The sequence below is a fragment of the Arvicola amphibius genome, chromosome 13, assembly GCF_903992535.2.
Source record: "Arvicola amphibius chromosome 13, mArvAmp1.2, whole genome shotgun sequence".
In the NCBI taxonomy this organism is placed as follows: Eukaryota; Metazoa; Chordata; class Mammalia; order Rodentia; family Cricetidae; genus Arvicola; species Arvicola amphibius.
Window position 1 is genome coordinate 20,724,705 of NC_052059.1, and position 17,486 is coordinate 20,742,190.

The following is a 17,486-nucleotide window of genomic DNA, read 5'->3' on the forward strand; positions in this document are numbered from 1 at the left end:
ATTTTCAGCATTCAAACTGTATTAGTGTGCAAAGCTGTTAAGTCAAAATCAATATGAAAAACTTTTGAGAATGAAAATTGATACATAACGACTTACATCCAAAAATGGTGAATACAAAGCTTGGAAAAGAAGTAAAGATGAGGGAGCTAATTAAAGTCTCTGAGCTCATTGAGCACAGGGGCCCAAGCCTGTGGCTACTTGGCAGTTTGAGGCAGGAGGGTCATGAATTGAAGCAACCCAGAGCTACATAGTAAGTTGCAAGTTTGAGGCCACCCTGTAATACATATCAAGGTCCTCTTTCAAAAAGTTAAACAAACAAATAATGAGGAAGAGGAGGAGGACGAGGGAGAAGAGGAGAGGACAGGACAGGGGAGGCGGGGGGGGGGAGAGAAAAGACAGGGGAGATGAGGGGAGGGGAAAAGAACAGAGGGGAAGAAAGGGGAGGGGAAGAGAGGAGAGGAGAAGGGAGAAGGGAAGAGAGGGGAGGGAGGGGATGGAAGAGGAGGAAAGATCTCAAAGGATCAGAGGGGCTTGCCAATAAGCATAGAGCTATAACCAGTATTAAGAACCTAACAGAAGACTCTTAAATGTCTATGAATGGAAATTATGATATGACAAATTATCATTGAATTCAGTCTTAATAAAAAAGGGACATCTATTTACTTAGAGAAATGGCAAAACATATTCATCATGGAACAGGCCATTCTTAGGGAACATTTAACAGGTTGCACAGAAAGCACGGCAAATGTAGAGACAGTGATAGTGTGGTGCATACATGAGAGGCACAGGAAGGGAAAGACTGGAAAGATCTAAGTACTTCTGAGGACTGAAAATGCTAAGCTGATCAGTGTGGATGTCCACTGTTAAGCAGGACAAATGGAATTCTTGGTTATCCATGTAGATTGATGGAACTAAACTAAAATCAGAAACAAAGTTTAAAGGGGAATTTAGTCTAGCAAAAAGAAATAAAGGCTGGACTAATACAGTGTTATTTAGGATTAAGAGATAGGAAGCAATCATATATTTAAAAATTAAAACTACCCTCTCATAGTACCCTTTTGCTTCCACCATAATTTGTTAGTACACAATTTAATTTAGAGCAATTACCAAACTTTATAATCATAGTCAGGCAATTATACAATTGTTTGCTTTTGTATCTTTCAACTAGCTCTCAGCAGGGATAATTTCCAGGGCATTTACTAATATACCATAGTGTAGCATAGCACCTGGGTCATGGTATTAGGTATCAATAAGGATTTGTTGGTTGAATCAATGATATGGAAGGGGAGCATGAGAAATAGCAGTTGCGAATTACCAGTTCTGTTTTTCAAGTGCCTTGGCAAATGATGATGTCAGACTGTAAAACTATGAGAGGAAGAACAGGTCTAAGCAAGAGGATTAATTGAGTGGGGAAGGATGAAACAACCAAGAAGATAATGTATGTACTACAACGACAACCAACAAACAAAAGCAGGCCGATTCGGGATGACGGCCACAGGAGTGAAGACTTCAGAGGCACCACAGACTGAAATGTGACAAGGTTTAAATACTGGAGCAAAGAAGAGGACAGTTATTCTCTAGGATTCCAATGAAACTGACTTCCAGGAGGTAGAGAAATTCACAGAAATAAGTCAACAGGAGAATGTGTATTCAGAGGGATGGACATGAGAAGATATTTAATCAACTTCGAGTTTAAAAGTTCCAGATAAACATCCAGATAAAATTCTTGCTTTGCAGCTAGTCAGAGCTATGAGACAGACATAAGGACCTCAAAGTTTAACCACTGTTGGTAGTATCTTACGGCATCAAGCCTGAGTGGAAGAGCCCAGTAGAAGAATACCTATAATATTAAATAAAGAAACCAAATGTCATGCAAATAAAATGAAGAAAGGAAAGATTCAAATTTGAGAAAAATTTGAGAATCAAGAAGGCTGAGGAGGTAGTAAAGAAGTACAAGCTTCTTGGCTGGACCCTGTGCCATGCACACAGTAATATGTGGTCACTGAGTGACTTAGCGGGCAAAGACACCGAGCATGATGCCTGGAACCCACACGGAGGGAAAAAGAACCAATTTCAGAGTCTGTGTTCTGATCCCTGTGTGTTAAAAAATGTAAATGTACTTTGAAGAAACATTAATGGGATGACTGGGAAAACATGCAAGAACATTGCTATAAGCATATTGCTATTGTATATTCTTGTATTAAAATAAGTTTGGCACTTCTGCAAGAACATTCTTAAGAAATCCACCGTGAAGAGGTAAGCACATATGTGCAGCCTATTCTGACATTACTCAGAAATAAACCGCAGGAGCATGTGAACGTGTATGCGTGTTTGCAGGCATGAGCTGGGGTGGACAGGAAGACCGAGGGAGAGAGAATAATGCAGCAGAATCTGTACAAGTTATATCACCTTGGTAAAAAGATGAAAATATATGAAATACAAAACTAAAAAAATAAAGACTGAAGCAAAATGGTAGGGCACAGGCCTCATTTCATTCCTTCACTTGCTGAGGTAAGTCTCAAGTAGCCCAGGCTGGTCTGGTCTTGTACCTGATAGCGGAGGATGACCTTGAACATCTATTCTTCCTGTCTCTACCTTCCTTAGAGCTGGGACTACACCTGGGGCTTTGGATTAAACCCAAGGTGCCTTGAGTCTAGGCAAGTGTCCTTATCAATTACACACTATAACCCTAGCCCACAGGCCTGATGTTAAAGCCATGAGCAAGGATGGCCAGAGACATGCTAACAGAGGGAAACCTCAATGTGTCCGAACCCTAAGCAAAGAACCGCAGACAACTAAGAAGTGCTCGGAGTGGAGACAGAGGCCATCCAGGGTACACCCCCGAACTGGTTATTCAACGCAAAGTGATCGGCCTTAAATAACATATATACAGGTTACACTAAATAGACCTGGGCAGGTGCGCTTCATGTATTCATGCATTCACACACATATGGAACAAGAACAAAGAAAACAAAGCTATGAAGTTGAGAGGAAGCAATTGGGGTTAGGAGAATATGGGAGTGGCTAAAGGGAGGAATGGGGGTAATGATAGAATTGTATTTTAATTTCAAATTTTTAAAAACTAAAAAAGAATTTGACAAAAATTATCAACAATTGCTGGAAATTTTCAACACCTTGATATTAAGGGTCATCCTTGGTCTGTTAATAAGTTCTTATTAACTAAAAACATGGACTTATAAAAGCATGAACATTAATATAATACAATCCTAGCCCCTGCCCCAAGATTAGAAACAAGAGCAAGCACACCTCTTCTCTTACAGTCATATACTCCACTTGAGGCTTTCAGAAATGTAACATTCTAATTGTGTAGCAACAAGGTCATTTCTATTTTGATATATAGACTTCAGGGCTGGTTCATTTTAGTGTGTGGTGTTTTCATAGCAGTAATGATGATTTTATACATATCTGTCCTCTGAGAGCAGCAGATACCTGGATAATGTGAAGCAGCACAGAAACGTTTTCTACAGCAGTTTATGTCACAAAAGTACAGATAACTGGACTTTCTATTTCTGCATAAAAATGTGTTGTCCCACCAAATTTCAGGTTAACAACAGGAGCTATCACTATTTCTGATACAATACTATGTGGATCACATCCTTTAGAGAAAAGACTGACAGAAGGGATATCAAATCACTGTAAGCATGTATATTTTTTAACTTGTAAGATAAAAATATTCAAGATATGTTCTTTTCAGACGTGGATGTGGAGAGATAGTAAACTTAGATCTAATGCTGTTTATGAGCCCAGGTACAGGCAAGAAGCTATCTGTGAAGATAGAGGACTCCCAGGGCCACTGTTTCTGGTGGACTGAGGTGGAAAAGTGAGAACAGATGGGGAAGGCATAAGAAGAGACTCCGCAGACTGCACTCTGAATATGAGAGTCCTTACTCTTTTGCCCACAGCCTTACGTTCAGGCTGAAAAGGAAGAGACATTCTTCACCAGGGCATCATACCTAATGCTCTCACACTCACTGTGTTACCACAGATCCTACAACCTTCACAGGGAGGACACTGAATCACCTGTGTAACGTAGAGAGCAATGAATCCAGACTGAGCTCTTCGTTTATCTAAATAAATATATATCAAATGGATTAGCAACTTAAGAGCTAAAAGGAAATTTAAGAAAACAAATAGGGTATGGTCTCTTGAATATGAATACTCTAGTTCAGTGTGAACTTGGTGGATCTAAGGGAGAAAAAGAAAGACTACAAGGAATAAGAAAATCAAGTAACAAAAATAAACCTTGCAAACTCCATGAAACTGATGAAAGTGATTGGCCCAGACATGCAGAACTTCATAAAAGAGCAAACATAAAATTCAGACACTAAAAATTTCACTTAAGAATGCATTAATGTAGATTTAACAAAGTATTAAAGTATTTTGTGTCCTTTAGGAATAACACAGATTAGCAATTTCTGCATTTAAAACAAATCATGTGAATTACTTATAGACATGAGAATTAGGAATAATATAAACAAAATGATCCATTTTATACAAAGTTTAGATGTGATACTACCCTTTCTAGCTCCTATCCTAATAGGCTTCACTCCACTAAGTTCATCTAGTATGCTGCACACACACATCCTTGCTGACATGCAGTAGCAGATTAAAGGACAGATAAGCAAAGGCAAAGCACACAGAAACAGAAGAAGAGGGGAAGGAAAGCACAGCTAACGTCTTCCTCTTGTGAAAGTGGGAGCCGTTTCCATATCAACTGCTGAGTTTGTTTTGTTTTTGAGACAGGTCTCAAGTGGTCCCAGGCTCAAATCTTGCTTCCGTCTTGATGTAGGTGGGTCTTCTTTCTATGTGTTGCTTTCATTGGTTAATTAATAAAGAAACTGCTCGGCCTGATAGGTCAGAACATAGGTGGGTGGAGTAGACAGAACAGAATGCTGGTAAGAAGGGAAGTGAGGCAGTCGCCATGATTCTTCGACCCGAGACAGATGTAGGCTAGAATCTTTCCTGGTAAGCCACCACCTCGTGGTGCTACACAGATTATTAGAAATAGGTTAATCAAGATGTGAGAGTTAGCCAATAAGAGGCTAGAGTTAATGGGCCAAGCAGTGTTTAAAAGAATACAATTTGTGTGTTATTTCGGGGCATAAGCTAGCCAGGTGGCAGGGAGCCGGGCGGCAGGAATGCAGCCCGCAGCTTCTTCTACACCGTCTTGCTTCTGTCTTCCAAGTGTTAGAATGCAGGCATGCCTGACTATACTAATTTTTAAACTAGTTCAATATGGTACAAATGTCACTCCGACTACCTACTTTCCTGCACACTCTATCCTATATCTTCTACCATTATCAGAGAAGTTGTGGGTTGGGGACTGAAAACATTCAAATTAAGTCCTTTGAAAGTACTTTCAGGTAAACTAGATGCCCAAAACACCAAAATCCCCCCCCCCTTCTTAAACATGCATTACTTTTACTTTTTGAGACAATGTCTTTTGTCCCTCAAGTGGACCTCAAATTTGCTATGTAGCTGAGGGATAGTCTCAATCTCTTGATCCTCCTGCCTCTGCTCTGAAAGTGCTAGGATTACAGGGATATGCCATCATGAATAGCCAGGAAATATTTTTCCCCTTTTTTTTGTTTTTGACAGAGTTTCTTTGTGTAGCCTGGCTGTCCTGGAACTCACTCTGTAGACCACGCTGGTCTCAAACTCACAGAAATCCGCTTGTCTCTGCCTCCTGAGTGCTATGATTAAAAGTATATGCCACCACTGCCTGGATCTTTTTCCTTTTTAATTTATTCTTCTCTCTATATTACATTCCAACCACAATTTCCTTCCCTCTTCTGCTCCCAGCACCTTCCTTCCCCCAGATCCACTCCTCCTCTTCTCCCTTCAGAAAAGGGCCGGCCTCCCCGTGCTATCAACCAAACATGGCATAGCAAGTTATACTATGACTAGGCACAAGCCCCCGTATCAAGGCTGGACAAGGAAGTATTTTTTAAAAGATAAACTATAGCTGAAACTATTTACAATGCAAATTCATGTGAAATTGTACACTTCACTGGAGCTCCAGACTCAGGCTCTGTAAAGAGCACCATCTTTTCTAGCACTCCCATTGACTGACTTCTAAAGTTTGCTCCTGGTGGGTGGAACCCTCAGAGTCACAGAGATTCCAGACAACAGGACTGGAGCTAATGCTCTGCTTGTGTTTTCAAGTGCCAGGTAGCTGTTACTTAATGTGAGAGAGTTTTTTGTGCTAGAAATCAGAACACACATAGGTCTTTCATATACCTAAGAAAAGTCCTTTTCATTGTAGGCAATTGAAGCCTTTGAGTAGAAGCCTTTTTCATTCATGTTTGAAAAAGGCACACTTCCTTATGCTTTTTTAAAGTAATGACACGGGTTGTTTAATCATAAAATGAGGCATTTGATAAAATCTTCTTATATAAAAATGATGATACTAATTATACATGACGGGAACATGTTGAACGCTAGACTTAAACATGATTCAGCAAGGCCACATTCATTGTAAAGATCAACACACATTCGCTTATTCTCATTTTGATAAGAAGGAAGCCAGATTTACAAATCCAGGCATTAAAAAGCCAATCTCCAAAGAATAAAAAAAGTTTTACCTTTGCGTTTTACTTCACATACTAATATAACATATAACATCTCCCAGATATGCTAGGAGTATATCTCACTGGTGAAGTGTTACTGTGACATACACAAGGTCCTGTGTTTAATATTAATACCAGAATTAAAAACAAACACTATGTCAAAGTACATTACATCAAGCATCTTGGAATCCACACTGAAAACTTTCAGTAAATTGTGTACACACACACACACACACACACACACACACACACACACACACACACATATTGCTATGCTAAGATGATGTCTAAAGCCTCACACTATACACAAACTCAACTACTTCCTTCATTCCCAACTCTAATGCCAGCATTCATGGTAATGTGGACACAGACGGCAGCATCCTTTCTAAGTCACTGTCCTAACCTTTCAGGTTTTTTTGGAAGGAAAAAAAAGAAAGAAAAATGAATGTGTAGATCCTCAAAATAATACAGTCAAATGAGTGAGCTTATCATTCCTTCTATGTGGTAACTTAACCAATGTATCATTCTTATAAGCAACTGTCACAGATAACATAAGGATAAAATAAGGGACTCCATGTATAAATTTACATGTAATAAAAATAGTACACTTAAGATTTTTTTAAATGGGGGACTTCACATTCCTCAAGCCACCCAACTGAAGCCTCAATCAGGACATATGCATTCTGCCTGGATTCCCCGCCAGCTATAAGATCAATATCTTATAGGAGAGAATTACCTGATCAAGTACAGCATGTGGAGAAGCCCCATTGGAAAGTGTTTTTTGACTTGTTAATGACATTTACCCAGAAATCTCAATTTTGCTGCTTCAGGTTCTTTCAGGTATAAAAATCAGCGTTTACAAGTGAACCATTCAAATATCTGTCAGCAGTTTTAATTTGCCACTAAAAGGTATCTTTGAATTTTCCTAGTGTGGTCACTTTTCTTCTAAGGAAAGGCCACGGCAGAGCATATTCTCCATCTGACACTGTCAGCTCCAGCTATTTTCAGATGTCATTTTAACCCTATAAGTCAAGTCGAACATGTGACAGAAGCCCAGGTTTTTATATATATTCATATTAAAATTCACTCAGCTTATTAATGGTCAATAAATCAAAAGATCTACTAGATTTAAATTCTGATGTTAAATTTCTATTATTATTCTCTGCTTTATAACAACTTTTTAGTGGGTTTTTGTTTGTTTGTTTGTTTATATTTTTTTCCTAGGGCTGTAGATCCAATTTAGGGCCTTTCAAATTTTCTGCAATGCTCTTCCACTAAACTACATCTAAATTTTAATTGCATTAATTGCTTAAATTACAAAACAGAAGCCAGGCATGGTGGCAAGTGTCCATAGTTTCAGCTACTTGGGAGACTGAGACAGGAAGATCATTTACGTCTAAGACTTTGAGGCCAGTCTGAGTACCAGTGAAAGCTGAACTTTTAAAGAGATAATTACAAAACAATCTGCAGTGCTTCATTTATCAGTAAAAGAAACATTGAGCTTAACTTCAAAGGGTTATTACTATGTGAAAGGCACATGTAAACTTTCTATACTATTTCATCAACTCTTCTGTCTAAGATTATTTCAAAATAAAAAGTTTAAATAAAAAGACACATTCCTTACTCTATATGTGATCCAACTATTTAAAATTGAAAGCATCTCAGTCAAATGGTGCTCTTTTAACTTCATGTTTATCATTGATCTCCTTTTCACAGGACTAATAAAAATAACTCTGCAGATAACTGGAGATAAAGCATTCTCTCCTGCTGTCCCACAAAAGCCACTCCAGAACACACAGATTCTGACCAATGATTTGGGGCATATACAATGGCACAACCACTTTGGAGTAAGTTTCACAGAATTTTTTATGCTAAAATGTAAATGCCTTAATGACTAATTTACACTCCTAGGTGTCTACCAAAGAGAAAGACATGTGCTCACATATACATATACACAAAACATGTGCTCATATATACATATATACAAAAGGTACTCACACATACATATACACAAAATGTGCTCACACATACATATACACAAAAAGGTGCTCACACATACATATACACAAAACATGTCCTCACACATACACATACATAAAACATGCTCACACATACATATACAAAAAATATGTGGTCACACATACACAAAATGTGCTCACACATACATATACACAAAAGGTGCTCACACATACATATACACAAAACATGCTCACACATATGCACACAAAGCTTGACTAAGAATGTTCACAGCAGCTTGACTTTGGTAGCTGCAACTGAAAAGAACCCCATTTTTTCAACAGGAGAATATGCTAACAAACTAGTATATTCAGAACGTAAATAAGGAATGATCAATATGCTGAATCAAGAAAATTAGATCTAAGAGAGTAAATAATGTATGATTCTATTGGCGTTTTGTCTAAGAAGAACAAGGCTGATGACAGCAGTAGAAATCAAGGCTGCTGTCTCTAGAAGGGCAGTAGGTAAGATGCACTGAAAAAGTACAGGAACTCTCTGGAGCTACTTAATTTCAACATCATGGTTTTGATATATGTTAATAATTACATTTAAATTGTATTGCAACTTGAAATGAAAATCATAGGCCGGTTTCCAACTTCGATCCATTTTCCTGTCTCACTGCTAGAATTACAGGCATGCTCTACTATAGCTAGCTTTAAAATAAATCTCTCTAAAGGTAGCATTTCCATTTCCGTCTTACCTGTCAAGGAGCTGCTCATGCTTTTCTAGAGCATCTTTTTCGGCTGTCACCGCTCGGTTCTTTTCAGCGAGAGCATTATCCCTGGCTTCTCGAAGATTTCTAAAATTCAAACATGCATTTCAGTTATTTTAAAATGCAGATGTACCTATCTTTTAAGGATTCATGAATCTGTTCACAATGTGTAGATGATGATCTTAAGGACTTTGTGGAGGCTAGTGATGCCAACTACACTGTATGAAGCTGTCTGAATTGGAAACTCTTTTGACAGTAGAAAATATTATAGGTGCAAACAGTCTATTTCTAAACAGAGCTGGGTTAGATATTAGAATTTAGTTACTTATAAATGTGGCACAATACAAGATTAACTCAAAACAAATCAGTAGACTTCCTATATACAAAAAGTAAATGAGCTGAGAAAGAACTCAGAGAAACATCACTCTTTACAATAGCCATGAAAAATATAAAATTTCTTGGAGTAACTCTAACCAAACAATTGAAAGACCTGTATGACAAGAATTTTAGATCTTTGAAGAAAAAATTGGAGAATATACCAAGAAATAAAAAGATTTCCCACGCTCTTAAATAGGTAGGATCGACATAATAACAATGGCAATATTAACAAAAGCAATTATAGATTCTATGCAATCTACATTAAAATCCCAATATGATTCTTCACAGATCTCGAAAGAATAATACTCAACTTCATATGGAAAAACAAAAAATTCAAGATATCTAAAACAATCCTGTACAATAAAGGAAATTCTGGAGGCATCACCATCCCCAACTTCAAGCTCTGCTATAGAGCTATAGTAATAAAAACAGCTTGGTATTGACAAAAAACAGACAAGTGGACCAATGGAATTGAATTGAAGACCCTGATATTAATCCACACACCTATGAACACCCGATTTTTGACAAAGAAACCAAAATTGTACAATGGAAAAAAGAAAGCATCGTCAACAAACGGTGCTGGCATGACTGGATGTCAGAAGAATGTAGAAGAATACAAATAGATCCATATCTATCCCCATGCACAAAACACATGTCCAAGTGGATCAAAGACTTCAACATAAATCCAGTTACACTGAACCTGATAGGAGAGAAAGTGGGAAGTAACCTTAATGCATGGGTACAAGAGACCACTTCTTAAATATAATACCAGTAGCAAAGACACTGAGAGCACCAACTAATAATAAATAGGACCCCCTGAAACTGAGAGGCTTCTGTAAGGCAAAGGACATGGCAAATAAGATAAAATGGCAGCCTACCGAATAAGAAAAAGATCTTCATCAACCCCACATCCGGCAGAGGGCTGATCTCCAAAATATATAAAGAACTCAAGAAACTAGATAGGAAAATACCAAATAATCCCATTAAAAGTAGGGTACAGAGCTAAACAGAGAATTCTCTAAACAGAAGAATCTCTAATGACTGAAAGACATTTAAGGAACTGTTCAACATCCTCTGGTGTGGGACAATTGTCTATATTCTGTCAATTATGTTTAAAAATAAACGCTCATTGGCCAGTAGTCAGGCAGGAAGTATAGGCGGGACAACCAGACAGGAAGTAGAGGCAGGTCAATGAGAACAGGAGAATTTTGGGAAGATGAAAGCTCCCTCTACAGTCTTGTCCAGACACAGAAGAGGCAAGATGTGACTACACCGCTGAAAAAGATACTGAGCCATGCGGCTAACACAGATAAGAATAATGGCTAATGTAAGTTATAAGAGTTTATAAGAAGCCTGAGCTAATGGCCCAATCAGTTTATGATTAATGTAGACCTCTGTGTGATTTCCTTGGTACTTAATGATTGTGGGAACTGGGCAGGACAGAAAACCCTCAAATAACAATCCTCTGTCACCAGGTAAGGTAAATCAAATTGACTCTAAGATACCATCTTAAACCTGTCAGAATGACTACGCCAAAAACATTGATGACAGTTTATATTGGAAAGGATATGGAGTAAGGGGAACACTTCTCCACCATTGGTGGGAATGCAAATTTGTACAGCCACTTTGGAAATCAATATTGCAGTTTCTCAGAAAATTGGGAATCAACCTACCTCAAGACCCAGAAGTACCACTCTTGGGCATATACTCAAAAGATGCTCAATCATATTACTAAGACATTTGCTCAACTATGTTCAGAGCAGCATTATTTATAATAGCACGAAAGAACCTGGAAGCAACCTAGATGTCCCTCAGTTGAAGAATGGATAAAGAAAATGTAATAAATTTATACAATGGAGTATTACTCAGCTGTAAAAAGCAATGATATCATAAAATTTATGGGCAAATGGATGGAACTATGTAAGCGGAGGTTCCTGATTCAAGAAAGAGTCTGCAAGACATTCTGCAGGACACAGCAGAAAGTGACTGAACTGTCTTTGAATTTTCCTGCTTCATGAAAATGTCTGCTGGATACTATGGGCCTGTAGGCCGAAGATGGATGACCTAATGGTACAGAGGAACTTTGGGTGACTGTCCAGGCAGTGAGATGTCTCTGTCACTTCTAGAGTTTTAGAAGTTGCTTATTTCTTGTTTAATTAGGTAGTATTATATCCTTCTGGAGTCTTTGATGGCATTGAAGAATGGTTAGTTAGTTATTGTTTTCCTTAGTTATGATAAAAGATAAAATAAATGTAAATATTGTAACTGTGATTCTTGCTTGATAACTGTTTTGTTATATGTAATTTTACTATGTTAAAGTGAAAGACTTTCTCTTTTGTTTAAATTGAAAAAGGGGAAATAATGGAGGAGGGTCATCTGCCTATGTGTTACTTTCATTGGTTAATAAAGAAACTGCCTTGGCCCTTTAATAGGACAGAAAATTAGGTAGGCGGAGTAGACAGAACAGAATTGTGGGAGAAAGAAAGCAGAGTCAGGCAAACGCCTCAGGCAGTCGCCATGATGCTCCTCTCTGAGACAGACACAGGTTAAGATCTTTCCCGGTGAGACACCACCTCACGGTGTTACACAGATTACTAAATATGGGTTAAATCAAGATGTGAGAGTTAGCCAGTAAGAAGCTGAAACTAATGGGCCAGGCAGTGTTTAAAAGAATAGTTTCCATGTAATTATTTTGGTTAAAGCTAGCCGGGTGGTGGGAAACGGCCTGCAGCTCCTTCTACAAAGAGGGTGCCTGGATTGGCCCTTTCCTATAATAGTTTAGTGACTACCCTAATTGTCATCATAGACCTTTCATCTAGTAACTGATGGAAGCAGATGCAGAGATCCACAGCCAACCACTAGGCTGAGTTCCTGGAGACCAGTTGAAGAACAGGAGGAGGGATTGATTATATGAGCAAGAGGGGTGGTCAAGATCGTTATGAGGAAACCCACAGAGAGAGCTGACCTGAGTTAGTGGGGAGGCTGCATGAGACCAAATTAGGCTCTCAGTATATGGATGACAGTTGTGTGGCTTGGTCTGTTTGTAGTGCCCCTACAGGTCTATCTCTGGTACATGAGCTGGCTTTTGGGAGCCCATTCCTTATGGTGTGATGCCTTGCTCAGCCTTGATACAGGGGGAAGGGACTTGGTCCTGCCTCAATTTCATGTGCCAGACTTTGGAGGCTTTACCCTTTGAGAAGTGGATGGCGAGTGGGGGTGTGGGGAGGGGAGTGGGGGGAGGAGAAAGGGGAACTGTTTGCTATGTAAAATGAATAAAAAATTTTAAAAAATTAAACAAAATATAAAGAATTTGGTTACTTTCAATTACTTGTAGAGAATGTCAGTTGGAAACATAGCATTTCCCCTCTGGGTTGCAGGGTAGGCTAAACAGTGTAGATATGATTATCTCATTTAAGCCTTACCATAATCCAATGAGGCAGATGCAATAGCCACAATAAAACTGAGGTTAAGGGCAGTTAATAACGCTTTATAAATAAACTACTTTAAGTAAAAGATATACAAGCAGAAGTCACAAGAATTGACGTGAGAATGACATCTGAGACACTGGCAAAGGAACAGCTGAGGCATTGGGTCCTAGAGTATTACTGTGCAAGAAAACAAGTTAACACAGAAAGGCTAATGAATTAGGAGGATGAGGGAGAAAGAACAGAAGACTGAAAGAATGTCACGCAGATTAAGTGCATGTCATAAACACTGTAGACTAGAAATTGCTACTAGAGAACAGTGCTTTGGGGACAGACTGGTATGCTTCCACTCAAGTGCTAACCTAGCCTAACCCTGCTAAGCTTCGGAGATCCTATGAGATGGGGTGTAGTCAGGTGGTATGGCTTTAGACAAAGAAGTATTTTCCATGGCAGAATTTCAGCTGGTTGTAAGTCCAGGTGTCTCCATTAGAATGGCTGGATGGAATAAAGACGAGGGACAATAGTCATGGATGGCTCAAGCAATTCAAGCCCACAATATTACATAAGTCATCCACTATGATGGCAATAGGAATCAAAAATATTGAAAAGGTTCCTCTTAGTGACAGCTAAGGAGGGTCCTCCAATGGGAGAAGAAACCAACAGTATTTAGGAGATAATACAGCCAGGCATGAGCTTCTTATATCTAATTCTCTTTGTGTCTTAATACAGATGAAACATGGGGTCAAGACAAATACCAACTAAGCTTCTTCCCGATAGTCACTTAGCTGAAACATTCTACTTCCTTAATAGTGCTATAATACAGAGAAATATAAAGCATAACACTAATGATCTGCTTGCAGAACATCTACAAATCCTTATGGTGCATTTTCAGTGCACTGAAGTGTAGAGTTTGCACAAATGGCCCTGGGACACATAGCCTGAAGAGGATCATAGCGAGCATCCAGTTAATATTTACTCTGAAGCCTGTGCTTCTTACATCACATAGCAGAATTTCTCATAAAGAGCAGGGATAGAATTTGGTTTCCTTATCATTACTACAAATATTAGTAGTAATTCATGAAAACTCAGATGTCTTGACTCCATCTATGTGCTCCACACTGAATACAAATGCCTAGCGATTACACTTGCTATACCCACACCCATGCAGTCTTTCGGCACAGTGACTGAGTAACAATTTCAGATTTCAAACAGCCAGTCACCACAGAGAGACTCAGCAGCTAAAGTTTATGAGTAACAAATAAATAGTTGTAAAAATCATAAAGGTTATTCTTCTCAAAAAAACCAGTAAGAATGTTTTTGTTCATTATTCTCTAAGTAGAATTGCTTTTATTGCAAAATTATTTTTGATGTCATCATGATTGCAATGACCTTAAAAACTATTCTATTATTAAACCATGCAAAACATGAAAAATAAAATTGAGAGAACACAACTGCCTAAGTATCTTAAAACATTTGTATATTTTATTCTAAGATGCCCTATTTTAGTCAGAAATCACAAATTATTTCCAATTTTCCTTCCTAACGATGGCTTCATTATTTTAAAATGTGACTTAAGTAGTGGAATTCCCATAGGCCACATTTGCAGTGCTAGTTAAATACAAACGCTTAGTTGGTAGATGGCGAAGCCTCAGGCCTTAACTATATACTTCCTTTCTAGTAGTCACAATGAGTATTACAAATAAAGCCAAGCCACAGAGAATCAAATAACAAGATGCATTATTAGAGAATAATAGACAGTTTGCCATAGATAGCCTGCAACATCCAGTTAAACAAAATTCCAAGGCCATGGGAAGAGGAGATAACTAATTTTTTTTCAAGACAGGGTTTCTTTGTAGCTTTGGATCCTGTCCTGGAACTAGCTCTTGTAGACCAGGCTGGCCTTGAACTCATAGAGATCTGCCTGCCGCCGTCTCTGAGCAATGGGATTAAAGGCGTGCACCACCTCTGCCCTGCGAGATAACTATTCTTTACTGTAGTAAGTGACAAGAGAACAAAGGGGATATTTTTCTAAAACGTGGCAGATACAATGGAAATCTTAAAAGACAAATACCTAAGACAATTCTGAAGAAGACCAAAGTAAGCAGAAGTTCTAGAAGCCTAGGCTTTTAGCATTAGTATTTACCCTGGGTGTCTGCAGGTAAGTTTTCCTTTTAAATTTGTTCTCTCTCTTGGCTGTCATACCTTCCATAGCTAGTCTACAACAGCAGACCTCCTTTAAGTATGACCAATTGACATGCTTCAAATTAAGTTTGAGAGAGAAAAACTGAATATATTCTTTCACTGACATCGGTATTGACAGTAAGCACACAGTGGTCAGCACACATCAGGGGCTGCTTTTACTTCATATACAGCAACTGTGGCTGAATGCGAAACGTATTCATAACCTAGATGGTTGCACTGCTGGGGAAGGTTGTGGAACCTTCAGGAGGTAGAAGATTGCTGGTGGAAAGTGGGTCATTGGGGGGGGGGGGGTCTTGAGGTTTTATGGTGGCCCCACTTCCTACTTGCGCTCTGCTCTCTGAATGAAGATACTCAGTGACCAGCAGGCCTTTTGCTCTTGCTGCCATGCTATGGTGGCTTGAATTAGAATGGCCACCACGGGCTCATATGTGTGAATAGTTGATCCTCAGGTTGGTGGAACTGTTGGGAAGGATTAGCAGGTGTGGCCTTACTGGAATGGGTGTGTCACTGGGGGTAGGTTTTGAGGTTTCAGAAGGCCCTCATAGCCCTAGTTAGCTATCTCTGCCTTCTACTTGCGGATCAAGATATAAGTTCTCAGCTACCAGTCCAGCACCATGCCTGTTGCTATGCTCCTTGCCATGATGATCATGGACTCTAACCCTCAGAAACCTTAAGTCCCCCCAAAATTCTTCCATATAGCGGTAGGTTTAGCCATGGTAGCTTATCATATATATCATGGTATCTTATCAATGGAAAAGTATGTCTCCTGCTTCCCGTTATATCATCTCACCATGACAAAATGATCCCTTGTACATATGGTATACTATAAGCCAGAATACGTCCTCTTAAATTGCTTCTTGTCAGGTATTTGGTCACAGCAATGAATGAGCAAAGTAACTCAAATAGGAAGTTGTCACAACAACTCTATCAATCATCTGTTGTATCATTTACATTTTACAAATATGTTTCAAGACTGAAATACAAAGACTCAGTTCACGGTCGCATCATAAGATACACTGTGGAGCCCGAGTGTCAATATATTCTCTATCCAGATTCTTGGCTCTGAATCATACAATGCTGCCTTTCTCAGGTTTCTTCTTTTTCACAGACATTTCCCCTTTGGGATATCCTGATATTATGAGATTTGTATTGCATGACCACACCATAGTGCAAACAGATGTCAAAGGAGAATTATCCTTAAAAGTGTTGTGAACTATTATGTATTTGTTTCTATGGGCTACAGTGTACATGTTCTTTTAAAAGTAGACTGGTTTGACCAAACACCAGATGTACTGCATCCCTGATAAAGATAAAAGAATAAGTTCCACATAATTAATGAATAATCCATTTCCAAATGGTAAATACATTAGAAGATGTAATAAACAAAATTATAGAACAAATAGCAGGAATTCAAATGTTCCTCAAAAGAGAAACTTGAAAAATTGACAGCGGCTATCTATAGCATGTATAAACTAATGGGATTGAGATTTTAAAAATCCAAACTGAATGTAATAAAATATAATTAGAGTAACACTGAAATATGTCAGAAACTGCCTGGCTGACTAACCTTCAGGAGCTTGGTTCTTGAACATCCTCTGGCTCCATCCACGAAATCCAGCCTGCATACCCAAACCAAGGATACTAAAACTGTGAATATAAAATGACTTTCACTTTACAAATGACGTTCAACAGGCCCTCCCTCTATACTTTACTCAGAAAGCTCAATACACCATGTAAGTTGTACTCTACTGCTTAAGAAATTATGACAAGGAAAAGCCTCTACACCTTCAGTAAAAACACAATCTGCTTTAAAGTATTTTTTGATTTACAGTTGGTTTTGATCTGCAGGCAGACTATTCCAACAATCCCCCAATCCATTGGACCCTGTTACCTACAAGTCCCATTCTGCCCCCAAACCCACCTATCCTCTGTGACACCAGCAGCTCTCTGAGGCAAAGGCTGTAACTGCACAGATGGGAACAAGAGGTGAGTGACCAGTTCCCAGCTGGGAAGCCCAATCTCTAGGCCCTGGTCCCTGGACCAGAACCATGCATGGGCTCTGCCTCAGCTGAACTAATCAGCCATCAGTCAAGTTTCGTTCAGGCAGGCTGCTCTAACACTCCCCATTGATCAGACCCTGTAATCTACAAGTACCACTCCACC

General features: G+C 38.9%; 1 protein-coding gene across 2 annotated transcripts in view; it reads right to left on the reverse strand.

Annotated features, from left to right (window-relative positions):
- Pibf1 (progesterone immunomodulatory binding factor 1) overlaps positions 1-17,486 on the reverse strand; it is a 159,334-nt gene that overhangs the window by 96,487 nt on the left and 45,361 nt on the right. For both annotated transcript variants that reach the window (XM_038310669.1, XM_038310670.1), the window contains exon 10: positions 9,307-9,405. In XM_038310669.1, the coding sequence (XP_038166597.1) occupies positions 9,307-9,405 (99 nt within the window). The remainder of the gene's footprint in view (positions 1-9,306; positions 9,406-17,486) is intronic.